The sequence below is a fragment of the Lynx canadensis genome, chromosome C2 (assembly GCF_007474595.2).
Source record: "Lynx canadensis isolate LIC74 chromosome C2, mLynCan4.pri.v2, whole genome shotgun sequence".
Lineage (NCBI taxonomy): Eukaryota > Metazoa > Chordata > Mammalia > Carnivora > Felidae > Lynx > Lynx canadensis.
Window position 1 is genome coordinate 87,223,990 of NC_044311.2, and position 16,361 is coordinate 87,240,350.

The following is a 16,361-nucleotide window of genomic DNA, read 5'->3' on the forward strand; positions in this document are numbered from 1 at the left end:
ATCCACTGAGAAGAGAAGGAAGGGTGAGTTCAGAAGTCTTGGGGAAATATCAATAGTTAAGGAGGATGGGAAAGAGGCTCCAGGGCTAGACTTGGGGCCTATGGGCCCAGCACCACTAGCAAATATGCCTCAGCTTTGCCTCTCCTCAGAACCACAGCTGCCAAGCTCCCCTGGGAGGGAGGGGGCCCCTGTGTCCTGGAGATGGAGAGGGTGTGGACAGCCATGGTGTGTGTCTGAATCACCCCCTCTCTCCATTGGCCCCAGACCAGCCTCCTCCCCAGATCTGTGTGATGTCAGAACTGGGCTGACCTGAAGGTGTGGGGTTGCTTGGTGCAGTTCCCTCTGGGATGAGGTCCCAAGGGGAGCCAGCCTGGCCTTGGTCCAGAAGTTTGGGGCCTGTGTATGGAGGGGTGAGTTGAAGTTGACTGGGCTTTGTGGGGCTGGCATGTGGAGGCAAGATAATCCTCTGGCTGGGAGAGGAACTATAAGCCCCCCCCCCCCCTTCCTCCCAATATGTTGTTTTCCCTCTAGAGCTTAGAGAAGAGGGAGGGCAGGGGTGGAGAGGGCTGGCTTGGAGGTGAGGTTGGCATATATTCCCAAGAATACGGTAGATTGTTTTGGAAAAATCTCTTGGCCGGAAATTACATGTCATGTCTGCTCCTCAGTGTGGATTTGTCACTTCACTGATGCTGCTGGAGAGGCTGGGGGAGGGGAGTGGACAGCAGAGGCAAGCTGGTTCCTGGCCACTCCCATCTCTCTTTAGAGACATGGGGGCAAGTTGTAGACTACAGGGGTATACGTGTAGGGTAGATCCCCCAAGTCCTAAAGGTAGTTTGGATCCTGTGGGAATCTTGGCAGAATGGCATTAGGAAGGGAGGGTAAGGGGGGGGGGGGTGGGGAGGAGATAGGGAGAAAGCAGGAAGGAGGAATAATTTGGATCATACCATTCATCCAGTGAAGGGAAGAATGGATGGGCCTGGCATTTTCATGCTCTTTTTCTCTGACTTTGGGTCAGGACAGCTTCCTGACTTTGGCTGGGTTCTTGCAGCTTCCCACAAAACTGCTATAGCTGCTGTAAGATACCCAGGGACTTCTGCCTGGATTAGATCTCCTGCCTGGCAGGGTCATCCCCTACCTCAGCATGCTTCAAGGTGAAGGAACTTGTGAGGAGATTGAGCCTTATAGGAACTCACCCAGTATCCTCCTGGGGTCCCTTTCCTTAGCCTCAAGGTTGAGTTGGTTGATCGGAGGGCAGGTGTCTCAGCATCTCCCTCCTCCTCTGCCCCAACCCTCCCGGAAGTGGAGGGTGCCCTGAGCTCAGCCCTAAATACCTGGTACTAAGGAGTCAGTGGATGCTTCAGATGCCAGCACAATGAAAGGGTGTGCGTGGGGCGCCTTGAGGCCCTCAGGGCGGGAGGGAGAGGAGGAGCCTCTGCAGTAGGACTTCCTGATCACTAGGCAACGGCCTCGCCCCAGTGCTGGGTGGCAGAGCCCGGCGTGGGCACGTGTTGGAGCAGCTCCTACGGCGGGGAGTGTGGGCACTCGAGGCACTCTACTGAGGCCAGAGGTCAGCCCCAGCACTATGCCCTGCCCTGAGCTCCCTTGCGCACAGCCTGTGCAGTCTTGGGGGAGGGGGACGGGGAGGCTAGGGAGATGTCAAGGCCGGGCTGGGAAGAGGCGTGGGGCAGGGGCGGGCTGTGGTCTCCCTCCTGGTGCCGGAGGCGTGGCTTCTACGACTGGGCAGGTTCTCGGGGCGCTGAGCGAGTGGAGTGCAGTGGAGTGCGGAGTGGAGCGGCAGGGAGTCCGGCAGGTGGGCGCATGCTTGGAGCTTGGTGGAAGCCGGACGGATTGGGGGGATAGGCTTCAGGCCCCAGTGAACGGAGGGGGGGGGGTCTCAGGCCGAGTCAGGATGGGGCTCCTTTCCTGTGAGCCTCTTGGGTGGACCTCCTTATATGGGAGGTCTTGATTCCCCAGGACCTAATTGGTGGCAGTGGAGCTCAGGGATCATGGAGGTAGCCAAGGAGCTGAGGCGAGCTGTGGCCCTGCGGTCAGTGGAGGTGGGGTCGAGGCACCTGGATGTCTCCGGGGGTCAGCAGGTGGTGCTGCGGAGAGGCGAGAGGCGGCGGCTCCTTGGAATGGAGGCTGGGGAAGCGATTGGGGGAGGGGCCGGTCGCAGGCCCGGCATAGGTGACGGCGACCATCCAACCATCCGGGCTCATCTCCGGCACTGGCCAACCAGCGGTGGATATGAGGCTGTGGGTGGGTATGCTGTGGGGTACGGACCAGCCTTCTCGGTTGAGGCGCTCAAGCAGCCCCTGCCCTCCTTCTGGAGGATGCTGGAGGCCCGGCCCCTCGGGACGCAGGGCAGTGACGCTGCCGCTGCCGGTGCCGCTGGAGGGGCGGGGGCTGCGGGAGGGCTCTGCTCTCCTCCCTGGCTCTAACGCCCGGGAGTTTGGGTGCCATGGGGGAGAGATCTGCATATCAGCGCCTGGCTGGGGGTGAGGAGGGACAGCAGGTAATGGGAGAGGCCTGGGGGATAGCCAGGTAGCTGGGTCCTAGACCCCATCATCTGCCAATGAGCTGAGGGCCCAGCCCTGCTCCGCAGCAGCCTCTCAGGAGTGAGGGGCATCTGTGCTTCTGGGCCCCAGGACAGATCCTGGGGGCTGAGAGGCTGGGTAATGAGGTGTTTGTGTGTGTATGTGGTGGGTGAGGGGCAAGTCAGTGGTGGGAAATTACTGATGCTGCCACCTGCCTCAGTGTCTCCGGTTTCTTTGGGACCCAGTTAAACTGCCTTTTGGGCTTTCTTCAACACCTGGTGGGAGCACCAGAAGCAGTGCCAGGCTTTGGGTGTAGTCTTTTATGGGCACTGAGTCCTTGTTCCCTGGACATTCCTGCTTACTTTTGAATATGCATATCAAGCGAAATGCCCTTATTTGCTTTAGGAAATATGATCGTTATTCGTGGGGCTGCTTCCCTTCTGCTTGGAGATCAAGCACTTTCTCTCTTGGTCGGCAGAGGGCGATAGCTGACAGGACTAAGGGGGACAGAAAAGGTGGAGGTTGTTTTCCGGGTCTGAGAGAAGGGGTCCAAGAAGTGGCCTGAGCTCTGACCAGGCTTTGCTTTTCCTCACAGCCTTTTGCAGCTGGATTGCTGACCAAGTTGTTGAGGCTTGTTCTTACCCAAGGTCTAAGGGAAGAGCCAGGCATGGGGTTCTGAATGATTTGGGACACATCTTTTGGGGGTGGCTAGACTCTTTAATCTGGCCATTCTGATCCAGCAGCCCCCCTTTTGCAGTAGAGGGAGTAATTTTGCTTAAATTGTCCCCTAAAGTCAGGTCCCTGGGGCTCCTTCAGGGTGGTGCCTGGTGGGAAGTAGGCAGTAGGCTTCTCTGAGCCAAGGGCATTGTCTGCCAGGGTTTTGGGAAAAGTCATTTCCAGTGTGATCTCAGCCCGGCCTTATCTTGTCTATTAGCTCTGACCCCAGCCTCAGACTGGTGATTCACTGGACCAAGGGGAGGCTATACCTGGCTGGATCCACGAGCTTTGTGTGGTAGATGACACAGGGATGAGGAGGAGGGACTGAGAGCTTGAGAGCTGGCATGTCCCCCAACACCCACACCCCCTACCCCTCCACAGGGTTGGACCAGGAAATGGCTGACCTTTCAGGTAATCTCCCTGCTAAGAAGGCTGGGCACTAAGAGAGGCCCTGGAAAGAGAGCCTAAGATGCTAACTCCCCAAAACTCTCACCCAGCTGTCTGCCCCACCATCCAGCTGGGGTTCCCAGAGCTAGTAGCCAGCTGGATAGGGACAAGAGAACAGTGTACAAGAAACGGGCTCTCTGGACATGGCTGCTGATGGGGGGAGGGGTTGCTGAGGGAGCCTGCGAGGACTTCCTGCAGCTGTCAGGTGTGTCTGGGGGCTGTAGTGAGGGGGGTGTAGGAGCAGCTGGTACTCTTGAGGAGGGGCAGAGGGATCATTTGTCAGCTGTAGGAACATGGGGGGCCAATGGGGGCTTGGTGGAGTTTCTCCAGTTCTTTTTAGCTGAGGCTGTTGCCTGTGTTTGGGGGTGCTATACAAGAAACATCCTATAGCCTAGAATCCTATTGCTTTGGAGTGAGGACATCCCAGCAGGGTCTAGGGGCATATTTGTTTGTTTAGAGGGGCTTTGGATCTTAGCTAGCTGGTCTGGGGGAGGAGGCACCCTGGATGTTGTGGGCAGTGCAAGGCAACCCCAGGGGAGGGGGTGGAGATTCCTCACCCCCACAACCCCCCTCGCTCTTGGCTGGACTGCCCCACTCTGGCAGGCTGCTGGCCTCCTATTTCCGTCGGGCACCAGGGTAACAGGGCCACATTAGGGCCTGAGCCAGGAGACGCCCAGCCAAGACTGGGACTGGGAGATGGGGGAGGGTCTCTGAAGGGTCTGCCTGCAGGGCCCAGGAATGTCTGTCTGGGGTCCAGGCCCTCAACTCAGGCTGTGTTCTAGCCCCCACAGCCCCAGACAAGCCCATGTAGGAGCCTGTAGCCCCTCTTTGTACGTTGCTGCTTGATTCACATAGCCCCCACCCTAAAATCCCAAGAGTTGTCTGCAGCTATGGGGGCTGGGGTGGAAGCCAAAGACAGGGGGCCTTGTGTATGGGGAGGCAGGGGGGCCAGCGCGGGTGGCTGGGAGGAAGAGTCCCCTCATTCCCGCCACCCTTTTGGCAGTGATTCAGAAAGGTCCTTTTTCAGCCAGTGTCAGAGCTGCTCAGCCGGGGAGGGAGGGACGAGGGAGGGAGGGCAGTCAGGCGGGGGAGCCAGGGAGTAGGGCTGAGCTGTGACCACTGCACTGAAGAGAAGTCAGAGAAACAGGACAGAGGACCCAGGCTGCAGCCAGCCCAGAGAAGAGCTCACCTCCTGCCAGACTAGCCAGCTGTGGAAACAGCTGTGCAGCAAAGAAAAGGAGCCCACCCTCTTCTTCTGTCCCATTTCCCACTCCTGTTGTGGGATTTGGGGGACTCCTGGAGCAGGTCTTTGGCCAACTTCCCTTCTGGGCAGAACCTTAAATTCAGGAGCTAAAGGCTCTGCTCCCTCATATCTTGGGCCAAAGTCCCAGGGTCCCAGTCAGGGGGTCCAGCTCCGTGGAGATGCCAGCAGCCCGTCGGTTCCCTGGCCTGGAGCTTTCTTTCCCTCTCCTGGCCAGACTACGGCGACGCCTGTACACAGTGAGTGGGGGCTGGGGATGTGGGTAGGACTGACTGGGGACTGGGTCAGCCCCTCAGAGCCAGCACTTCACTGAGGAGCAGAGGACAGGACCGGGAATGGCTGAGGGCTTGATAGGGGTTCTGAGACCAGGGCCTCTCCCCTCAGCTGCTGCATTCTGGTTGGTGAGCATGTTAGCAAAGTGTATGCGGGAAATGTGCGTGTCTGGAGAGTGCCACGCCACACGTCAGACACAGGTGTGGGACTGTGGGTGTACTGGGGGCCAGGCACACGCACAGCTGAAGACTGTGAGCAGGGTGGGGGGGAAAGCTTCAGAGACAAAGAAACTTGGCGGGGAAGGGGCACTTAGCCAAGGGGAAGGGGCTTATCCAGGGTCACCCTGGTGGTAGAGACAGAACTAAGACCCTGATTGCTTTCTTCTCACTGGGATCCCAGTGTTCTTCCCTGTCCCCCACACACCCCTACGCAGAGCAACCCTGTCCCTGGGGCTGGTGAGCAGGGAGGGGAGTGTCCAGCTGAGCAGGGAGATCTGTTAGCTGGTGTCTCAGGGAAAAGGAACATGCCAGACTGTGCTTTCTGCACAGCTTCAGGGGAAGGGCTGTGTGTCTCCCCAAGTCCTGACCACCCAGGGCATGGCTTTGAGCAGTTGCCCCCAGAGAGGGTGGGAGTGGGGAGTCTAGAACCCTGAGACTTGGAGACTGGGCAAGAAGAAGAGGGAGACTTCAAACTGCTTGCCCTGCTGGCAGGCCACATCGTGGGGCATGTAGTGGGTGCAATTGCTTTGCTCCAGGGACAGGGTAGTGATGGTGGAAGTGCTGGCTGGCCCTGCCTGGCCAGGCTGCGGAGAGACACGGCCTAGGTCAGTGATTTTCACAGTGCACCTTTGGGGCCTTCTTCTGGAAAGCAGCAGTGCCCTGTCCTCTTAACATCCATGCACTCCCTTGTGTGTAACAAATGGTTTTGTTGAGGATAAGTGAGTTAATACAGGTAAACGCTTAGAACCGTGCCTGGCATATAATAAGTGTAGTTGAAATGTTAGAGTTATTTTTATAGTTCTTCTTAAATAAAAATAATAAAAATATAACTTTTTTACTGTGTGTGTGTAGTCAGTCAACACGATGTCACCTGTAGTATAAAGGAGAAATAAAAGGAAAGTGATGATAGCATTTCATGTATTCTGGTATGTCTGTACACTCTGACGTGATGAGGTAGTCAGTGCTAACACCTCTAGGAGGTCCACCGTGGAGGCAGCGTCTACAAGTGCTGATCAAGAGTGGGGTTTGGAAATAATAAGGGCAGGTTGCCTTCAGTGACATTTTTCTGATTAGTGAACAACTTTTGCTAAGTTCTGAACAAAGCAAAGGTCAGTGTTCCCTCATTTTACACCATAGTTCTGTTCTAGGAAGATTCAGTGTGTATTAAAAACCAAAAAATACATTTTTGCTCATGTTAAGATGGAATTCGATTCTAGGTTCAGATGTTTATAAACCAGTTTTTCACCCGCACGAATTAAGTTGTGTGGGATTTGGGACAATGTGTGAGACTCCCCTGCACATTACAGGATAACTTACATTCTTGTCCCCCAGTTACCCACTAAATGCCACTAGTGGCCCCCCAACATCCAAGAATGTCCCCTAGGAGGCTGCACAGACCTCATGGGAACCATCTAGGTAAAGGGTCACAGCTTGAAGTTTAAAAACCCCCCTCTGGCCCAGCTGCCTTGGTGGAAGAGCCAGGGTTTGAACTGAGGGCTTCTCATTCCCGTTTGTCACTCTTTGCATTGCCCTGAGCTGCCTGGGAAGCTCTGATGTCCTGCTGCTAGGCTGGCAACACCGCTGGGAACTGTGGGGGCAGGAGGCTCATGCTCCGCCTGGGCTGCAAGCGCCGGCTTCTCTTGGTGAGCCTGTGTTGAGAGCTGGAGGCCAAGGCCACCTCTGACTTGTGGGGTGTCGAGGGGCAGCTGGCCTTTTCCTTCTTGTGGGTTTTCCTCCGTGGGGATTGAACACAGGTCAGGGGCCGGCCTGGACAAGCTCTCAGCTCTGTTGGGTCTTACTTGGACAAGGATGGGCTTGGTGTCTGGTGGGCCAGGCTGCTTTGTGTTATGGGTGCCCTGTCCTCTTTCTCTGGACCGCACAGAGTGTAGGTCAGAGGTCACTCACTGGTGGCCTATTGGCTGATTATAGCCTGCACATGTGTTTTGCTTGGCTTGCACAGCGTGTGTGTGTGTGTGTGTGTGTGTGTGTGTGTGTGTATTTCAAACTTGAATTAGTCGATATAATTAAAAAGTCAAGAGAAAGATGTAATGTTAAGTGAAAACAAGGAACAGAATGGTGTGGGTAATGGGTAAATGTGTGTGTGTGGGGGCGAAACAAAGTCTGGAAGGATGTGTAAAAGTCATTTATGGCAGCTGGTTTTGGGGACAGGGGGCTAGGTGGCTGTACAGTATGGCAGGGAATGAGACTTTATGGCTCCTGTGTGCTTTTTGAATATCTTACCATGTGCATATATTACCTTTTCAAAAAGAATTTTAGTGGTCAGATTTCACATATAGATTCAGATTTCCAGTATTTCTTGAAAAAATTAAAAGCTTTGATGACATTGGGCAGTAGTCTATGGTGACAACTGTTGATGGAGCTAAGCAGGGCTGCCTCTTTGAGCTGGCATCTGAAAGCTGACCCCAGCCAGCCTTTGCCTGCCTCTTGTCTTCCACTCACTGTGGTTCTAAGGGCACTTGAGTGGTCTGTGGGATGGTGAGGGGACAGCCTCTGGTGGTGTCAGGCATTGGGTGAAACTTAGCTAGAGCTCATCTAGTCCACAGTGCTTTCTTTCCCTGGGGTCCACCAGGTCCAAGGAGCCTATGGATAGGTCTCAAGGGACCCTGCACCCCCCCTCCAATTGTTTTTTTTTTTCTATTTTTTTAATGTTTATTTATTTTTGAGAGAGAGAGACAATGTGTGAGTGGGGGAGGGGCAGAGAGAGGGAGACACAAAATCCGAAGCAGGCTCCAGGCTCTGAGCTGTCTGCACAGAGCCAGACATAGGGCTTGAACTCATGAACCGCGAGATCATGACCTAGCTGAAGTCGGATGCTTAATCGACTGAGGGGAGGCACCCCTCCCCCACCAATTGTTTTTTAAAATATTTTAAAAATATTTTTTAAGTAATCTCTACAATACAAAACCCTGAGATCAAGAGTTGCATGTTCGACTGATTGAGCTAGTCAGGCGCCCCACCCCCCAATTTTTTAATGGAAACTTCATGAGTAAGAATGTGTATGTTTTCTTGGAAACATAATCGATAGTTTTCATTGTTCTCAAAGGGCTTGTGACTCTCTGAAAGCAGAGAGGTTGATCTCATATCACTCAGCCACAGATCACAGAGTTTGGGCTTAAGACCCTGACTCCAGGGCCTGGGCTGTATTCCAGTTGCCCTAATTCTACCCTTGTTGCTGGCAGGAAGAGGGGCACAGGAGTATAGGCCATTCTGTACAGTTGTTTTGGGGAGCAAGAACATGGTTTGAGTCCTTCCCTTGAAGCAGTTTAGTAGAATGTGGGTGAGCCTAGGACACTCAGGACAGGGTCCCCTGCCACCTCCCTGTACCCCTTGGTCCCTGAGCCATTCTTCCTTCCCCACAGAGGCTGGGGAGCAGCAGCATGCAGCCCGAGGAGGGCACGGGCTGGCTGCTGGAGCTGCTGTCCGAGGTGCAGCTACAACAGTACTTCCTGCGGCTCCGCGATGACCTCAATGTTACCCGCCTGTCCCACTTTGAGTATGTCAAGAATGAGGACCTGGAGAAGATTGGCATGGGCCGGCCTGGTAGGTGGGGATATTGGCCTTACTTGTTGCTTCCCCACTGACCGTTTACCTCCTCTATCCTCAGGATTGCCAGTTGGAAGAGCCCTCCTCCTTATTCCATGGGGTGGCATAGCTGAGAACTCTCGCTGCATCAGTAGATGCTGCACGCAGTGAGTGCATGAGAACAGTTAGCAGTTGTAAAGGTGAACTGGAGTGTGAGGAGAATGAAGTCATACTTAAAGCTCTGGATTCTCAGGATTGAAAAAATACTGCTTTTGGTTTGTTCAGACGTTTGTAGGATGTATTTCCTCCATATCCTCCTCCTTTATAAACATGGCATTGAGTCTGCTCTGTTCACCATTCTGAACATCAGAGGGGTCAATGTCCAGAGATCTGTATGGAGAAGAGAAGATTAAAAACCCTCAGATGATTTGCAAATTTTCTCTTAATCTGTCTCTTTTTCTCTCTCCCTCGCAAAGATCTGCTTTAAATTGAACTCATTCTGTCTCTTTCCCATGCACAAAAATATGCTCTATAAGTTTTTATCCTAAAAGTAGTGATCATAGCATCTAGAAGCCATGGTATTCCTTGTAGAGCATTAGAAACTTATTAGTATATTCAACTTAAAATAGCTGAATAAGTAATGTGCTAAATTAGACACTGACATAGACTACTTTGGGATTGGATAGTTGGTATCTGATGCTAGTAACAATAAAATTTTATGGGAGAAAAACACAAAATTGGGTAAATCCTACACATTGCCTTTTTTTCCCCCTTGAGGGTTGGAAAAAGACCACTGCTGTTCAATTTTGGTGGTTAAACACCTCCATCTAGTTTGAGAACCACTGCCTAGAAGTGGAATGCTGTGACCATCTGGCTAACTATGGCCCCTGGTTGGTTAGAATGGTCTGTTTCCTTGGTGTCATTGTGCTGGGCAGTATCTAGTGGTGGGCCCACCCCAGGGGGACCAAGGAAGCATGCAAGTGGGGGCCCTGGGGGCTGTGAACTACCTTAACAGCATTTGATTCCCCTTTTTTCTCTGCAGGACAGCGGCGATTGTGGGAGGCTGTGAAGAGGAGAAAGGCCATGTGCAAACGCAAGTCTTGGATGAGCAAGGTGCGTGAATGAGGAACAAGATGGGGTGGGCAGCCTTGCAGGCCCAGCTCTGATGTTAGTCCTAGGAAACTCCCCCATTCCCAGGCAGGTATGATCTTGTATTTTGTACAGACCTCCCTCCTCCAAGGTCTTACCGGGCAGGGTACTTGTAGGACCACCCAGCTAAGTGTCTGTCTCCACCAGAGATGGCACGTGAGTAGCCTGTGTGCGGCAATGGCTTTACTTCCCCTCCCGCTGTGCAGTGGCGCTGGGTGTGGAGCAGGCACCCGTTGACAAGTGCGCCGTAACTTGAGCCCTTGCTCAGTCTGAGTGTTGGGGCCAGTGTCCAGGACAGAGTGGTGGGGACTGTCTGGACCTAGCACATCTTTGCCTTGCTTCCCTCCCCCGCCCCCTGCCCTCCCTAGTCTGCAGAGGGTTTCTCTGGTCATCTGGCCCTGCTGACCACTTCCTTCCCCACAATCTGCCCCCCTTTCCCTTTGCCCTAATTTGGGTCTGTGGAGTGGTGAGTCCCTGGTCTGACTCAGTGGAACTTTGCCCATTGTCTGGAAGACAATGCGAGAGGAAGTGAACCAGCCAGGGGCCTTCCCTCCCCACTTCTGGCCTCAGGGCTGGGATGGGGGGTGGGCAGGGCAGAACAGCTGGACTAGGATTGGGCAGCAGAGATTTCCTGGCTGCGATCTGGCAAAGGGGCTGTCTCTTGGGAGCCTGTGGCCTTTTCTGGGGACACTGTCCTGGTCCCTTGCCCAGGTTTTAGGGAAGGATGAGTTTGTTGGGCGGGTGAAGGTAGGAGGGAGGAGCTGTGCGGTGTGCCAGGGTTTGGGGATCTTGGACCACCATGCAGGAGGTCTTCAGGTCAGTCAGCGAACCTCTCCAGACTTGAGGCATGTCTTCAGTAAAACCGTGGTGGTGGCACTTGTGCCCAGTTCCCCTCACGGGGCGGCGGAAAAGGTCCCTGGAGATAAAGGCTGTGAAGGGCCTTGTTAGCTGAACACTGCTTACAAACATAAGAGATTTCAGTTACTAGGATGAAGGACGGAGCAGTGGCTAGAAGAGGCTCTCAGATTGGAAACACGCCTACCCCATACGGACAAGGTTCTGCCAGCCTTTGAGGGACAGAGTCTGCAGCCTGAGGCCAAGGCTTTGGAAGCCCCAGTCAGACTAATGGGGCCAACTGTGCTACTCAGGGTCTCCTTCCTCCTGTCCCTTGACCTTTGACCCCTTCCCTCCACATCCCAGGTCACAGAGTCACCTCCAGTCTTCGTTTCCCAGCTCTCAGATCTAGCTCCTCCAGAAGCCCAGCTGTCTTCCCAGGCCTTTCCCCAGCAAGACCTTGCTTCATCTGCACATACCCCCCCACCCCCACCCCGCACACATTCACGGTCTAACCTCAGGCTCAAATTATCCTCTCCCCTGGCAGGATGAAGGGCAGTCAGCTCCCCAGGGAGGGTGGAGACAGACAGCGCCAAATGGGCAACCCAGAGAAGGGGCCAAGGCTAAAAATGGACAGGGAGGTGTTTGTGGAGGGCCCCTCAGGCTCCTGCCCATCTGCTCTGGTTAGGGGCCCGAGTCTGTGCTGGGTAGGGGGATAGGGAGGGACAGGTGGTGCACAAGAAGGGTCTGGAGTGGCTTTAGGCTGTCCCTGACCCTACAGCTGGGTGTGGGGCTATGGCAGTCATGAGCTACATGCCTGTCAGTCCATTTCTGGCACATACTCTGAGGCCACACTGAGACTGTGGGTTCCTGTTTGAGGGTGTGATCTGGAGGTGGGGGGTGGGTGGGCCTCCAGCCAGGCTGCCCCCTGGCAGTTTGGCAAAGCCAGGACCTCTCTCGAGGCCTAGCTGAGGATCCTGTGGGCCGGACTGAGTGACTGGCTCTGGGACCTCAGAGTTCCATCTGGCCCCTGGCTGCCTTCAAACAGGTGTTCAGTGGAAAGCGACTGGAGGCTGAGTTCCCTCCTCATCACTCTCAGAGCACCTTCCGGAAGACCTCGCCCACTCCAGGGGGCCCAGCAGGGGAGGGGCCCTTGCAGAGCCTTACATGCCTCATTGGGGAGAAGGACCTGCATCTCTTCGAGAAGCTAGGAGATGGCTCCTTTGGCGTGGTGCGCAGGGGCGAGTGGGACGCCCCCTCGGGGAAGACGGTAAGCTTTCTGGGTCATGTGGGGTGTGCCAGAGGGACAGGCCTCTAAGAGACTCTGGCAGAGTCCATCCCCACTCTCCCTCCACCCTGGCCTTCCCCGACTCTACCCTCTGAGGCAGATCTTTCCCCTCTGCTGGGATGGTGGTGTGTGTGGCTGGGCACAGATCAGAAAGGGGCTTCCTCTGGACTACATGCTCAGGTTTAATTAGACACCTCTGTTTCTTTTTTCAATTATGAAAATAATTTACTTACTGTAAAAGTTTGAAAACTTTTTAAAAAATAAGAAAAAACAATTGTTTGTAATCCCCTCACTCAGGGGAAGCAGAGTTAGCATTTCTGCTTTTTTTCACCCCAGGTATTTTGTTGAATTTGGTGAAGATACAAATTTTGAATGCAACTTTTAAAACCTTGCCTTTTCATCTTGGTATTCTAAACATTTTCCCCAGAAAGATAGGTAGCATGTATACAATAAAGCACATAGTTCTTGAGTGGACAGCTTAGTGAATTTTTGCATATGCACGGACCTATGTGACCACTGCCCAGATCATGATTAAGAGCAGTTCCAGCACCCAGAAGGCTCCCTCCTGCCTCTTCTACTGAGTATCCTCTTTATCCAAGGGAAGCACTATTCTGATTTCTGTCACTATAGATTAGTTTCTTGTCATTATATTTACAGCATTTTCCTTCCACACCAAAAACATTTTAATATCCCATCTTATTACAAGATTTTAATATTCTGCCATCATACTGATCATCTCTTATTTTACGGTTGCTGTTTAATCTGGACGTTCCCCCAGGAAGGAGAGGCCCAAGGGAGGTCTGCCCTCTCCCAGCCAACCCACAGACACCTGTGACATACATGCTCATCCATCCAGATGAGCAGATCTGAGGCAGGGATATTTGGGCTGAGTTGGAGGGAGGGACAGTTTGGCTCAGAGTGTTGGGGCCTGGGACCTGTCCTGACTTCTGCTCCCCACTCTGGGCAGGTGAGTGTGGCTGTGAAGTGCCTGAAGCCTGATGTGCTAAGCCAGCCAGAGGCCATGGATGACTTTATCCGGGAGGTTAATGCCATGCATTCCCTGGACCATCGAAACCTCATTCGTCTCTATGGTGTGGTGCTCACGCCGCCCATGAAGATGGTGAGTGCTGTGGGCAGAGGGCAAGGTGCTCAAGCAGGGTCTCTGGGCCCCCCAGATCTGCCCCTCCTCCTGCCTGTGTGGTGGTTACTCCCTCCATCCTGACAAAGATGCTTTGGTCCCCCACCTGATGTGGCAGACTGGCTCCTAGGGGGCCCAGCCTGGTACTGTGTCCGCTGGAGCCCATGTCTGTCTTTGGATTTTGTTTGTGCTCATTGACAGAGAGTCGCACTCACAGGAGGGACTGGCCCTAGGGTTTATTTTTTATTTTTTATTTTTATTATTTTTTTTAGAGTTTAGTTTTTAGAAATTCTAATCTGAGCCTCTGTGGGTTGCTTCTCTCGGGCCTCAGGTTCCCATGTTACCTGGAGGGAGAGGCTTGGGAAGCTGTAGAACTCTCAGAGGTCCCCCGAGGGCAGGCCAGGAAGGAGCATCCAGCTTGGGGCACTGAGGGAGGGGCAGGGCTCAGCCACGCTTACTCCTCCTGCCTCCTCCGTGGCCTCAGGTGACAGAGCTGGCGCCGCTGGGATCGTTGTTGGACCGGCTGCGCAAGCACCAGGGCCACTTCCTCCTGGGAACTCTGAGCCGCTACGCCGTGCAGGTGGCTGAGGGCATGGGCTACCTAGAGTCCAAGCGCTTTATTCACCGTGACCTGGCTGCCCGAAATCTGCTGTTGGCCACCCGTGACCTGGTCAAGATTGGGGACTTCGGGTTGATGCGTGCACTACCCCAGAATGACGACCACTATGTCATGCAAGAGCATCGCAAGGTGCCCTTTGCCTGGTGAGGGACAGGTGCTGCCGGTTCACAGGGCCTGGACCCCGTCCTACCCCTCTTGGTCCCTGTGTACCCGGGCCTCAGAGTTTCCAGGCCTTCTGTAACCACAACAGCCTTTGTCTTCTCTGGGTCTGGGATGCCCTTCTTGTGCGCAGTCCATTCACTCATTCATCCAGGAATTCTCTGGGCCCATGTACCAGGTACTGTGGTGCACGGGGATAAGTGCTGCGGGAGTTCAAAAAGGCATCCTATAGGACTCCGTATTAAGCTTCTGAAATACCAGAAGTTCGCCAGGCAGACTGGTTGGCAAGTATGTTTCAGGTAGAGCTAGCTGCAGGCAGGGCCAGACCATACTGGGCCTTGTAGACTGACCAGGGATGTTTAACCTGCACACTGAGGTGCTACCTGGCCCTACCCTAGCTCCTGTGTGAACTCATCCTGTGCTGACACCATCGTGGTCCACTGGCTTTGGAGGCACCCAGAGGAGTGTAGTCTCCTTGTTTTGGGGCGGGAGGAGTAGATCTAGTTCTTGCCAGAGCACCCTTCTCACCCAGGATGCATGGTCACCCTAACTAATAACTGATTTTATATGTAGAGTGACCATACATTTCAGATTACGTTATGCCTGTTGTTCTGGAGTAATTAATAGCACCCCCTTCACACCCAAGCATCCTGGTTTGGATGGTAAATTATAAGGTCCCCTTATCGTAGCACTGTGAAATAAGCAGATTATTGTTACTCGTGTTTCACAGATGAGGACCGTGAGGCTTTAGAGATCTTGAGTGACTGTCCCTGGGTCCCACCCCCTTTGAGTGGCAGGGCCAGCTCTCCAGTCCCGGGAGAGAGTCTTTGATACTCCATTCGGTCAGCTTCCCTGTCGCTCTGTACCTCACCCCACCCCGGAATACCCCTTTGCTGGCCTCACTGCAGTGACATTTCTCTTCCTCACCTAAAAGGGAGTCCCAGAGGGAGTGTGGGATGTTTGGGTGAAGTGAGTGTAACTATTTCCACCCGTTTTGGTTCTTCCCCAGACCCTATCCAAATTTCCCACCCACACCTTCCTGCTGAAATGACCCAAATCCCAGGATCCTGCCCCAAATCCGGAAATTGTCATCCTCCCACCACAATTAGAAAACAGCCTGAGATCTTATCCCCTCACCAACTCCTGTAGCCTCTGACCTCCTGGCTTCCCTGACCTGGGAATTTCACCCTCTTCCTACCCCAGGCTTCATGTGAATAAAGACATGAACATAGATGATTTTCTCCATCTGTGCACCCCATAGTCAACATGTCCTGTCCCTGTTCACTTTGCACGTGTCCCAGTACCTGCTGTTGAGCCTGGCACACAGGGTAACAATACATTTGTTGAATGAATATGTTCTGTCCATTGGGCTGATGTGGGTGGGTGTGCTCTGAGGGGCCTTCTTTTTGACCCCTGCCTCTGCCAGGTGTGCTCCCGAGAGCCTGAAGACACGTACCTTCTCCCATGCCAGTGACACCTGGATGTTTGGGGTAACATTGTGGGAGATGTTCACCTATGGCCAGGAGCCCTGGATTGGCCTCAATGGCAGTCAGGTGAGTGGCTGGAGATGTGCTCCCTACAGGATGGGTGGGGGTTGATTTGATTCCTGGTTCCCAACCTGGCCCTGTTGGAACTAGCTCTTATTTGCTGGAGTTCCTGTCTCCCTTGCCCGGTGTCTGCATGACCTCTCAAATAGTTGAGCAAAGAGAAGAGCCTCCAGTGGTCAGGAGAGGGGCAGACTGGGGCTTGCTCACATTCTTTTCCCTTGTAATAGCCACCTATCCAGAGGCCCCAGCCAGGGGATAAGGGTCAGAGGCCCAGGGATAGGCTCCTGGAGACAGACCTTTTCTTTGGGGTGCAGGCATGGCAGCCCACAGCTCCAGTTGTTCCATGGGCTGGAGGGAAGGTGGGAAGTGAAGAGCTGGGTGCTCTGCTTGTGCTCAAACTGCACCACCCCACCGCCAGATTCTGCATAAGATTGACAAGGAAGGGGAACGTCTGCCGCGGCCTGAGGACTGCCCACAGGATATCTACAATGTCATGGTTCAGTGCTGGGCTCACAAGCCAGAGGACAGACCCACCTTTGTGGCCCTGAGGGACTTCCTGCTGGAGGTGAGGGCTGGTCTGCCCATGGGGGCTGAGGTATCCCAGCAGGGGTCAGTCCCAGGGTGGGCAGTG

The 16,361-nt window shown here is 54.0% G+C and overlaps 1 protein-coding gene across 10 annotated transcripts in view; it reads left to right on the top strand.

Annotated features, from left to right (window-relative positions):
• TNK2 (tyrosine kinase non receptor 2) overlaps positions 1-16,361 on the top strand; it is a 45,765-nt gene that overhangs the window by 17,434 nt on the left and 11,970 nt on the right. For 7 of the 10 annotated variants that reach the window (XM_030328662.1, XM_030328663.1, XM_030328659.1 and 4 more), the window contains exons 2-8: positions 8,834-9,014; positions 10,039-10,109; positions 12,028-12,249; positions 13,235-13,387; positions 13,890-14,167; positions 15,610-15,736; positions 16,149-16,295. In XM_030328662.1, coding sequence (XP_030184522.1) covers positions 8,852-9,014; positions 10,039-10,109; positions 12,028-12,249; positions 13,235-13,387; positions 13,890-14,167; positions 15,610-15,736; positions 16,149-16,295 — 1,161 coding nt within the window. In that variant the 5' untranslated portion in view covers positions 8,834-8,851. Of the gene's footprint in view, positions 1-4,913; positions 5,202-8,833; positions 9,015-10,038; positions 10,110-12,027; positions 12,250-13,234; positions 13,388-13,889; positions 14,168-15,609; positions 15,737-16,148; positions 16,296-16,361 lie in introns of those variants that run through there. The other 3 variants (XM_036064295.1, XM_030328664.1, XM_036064296.1) reach the window with 2 other exon arrangements.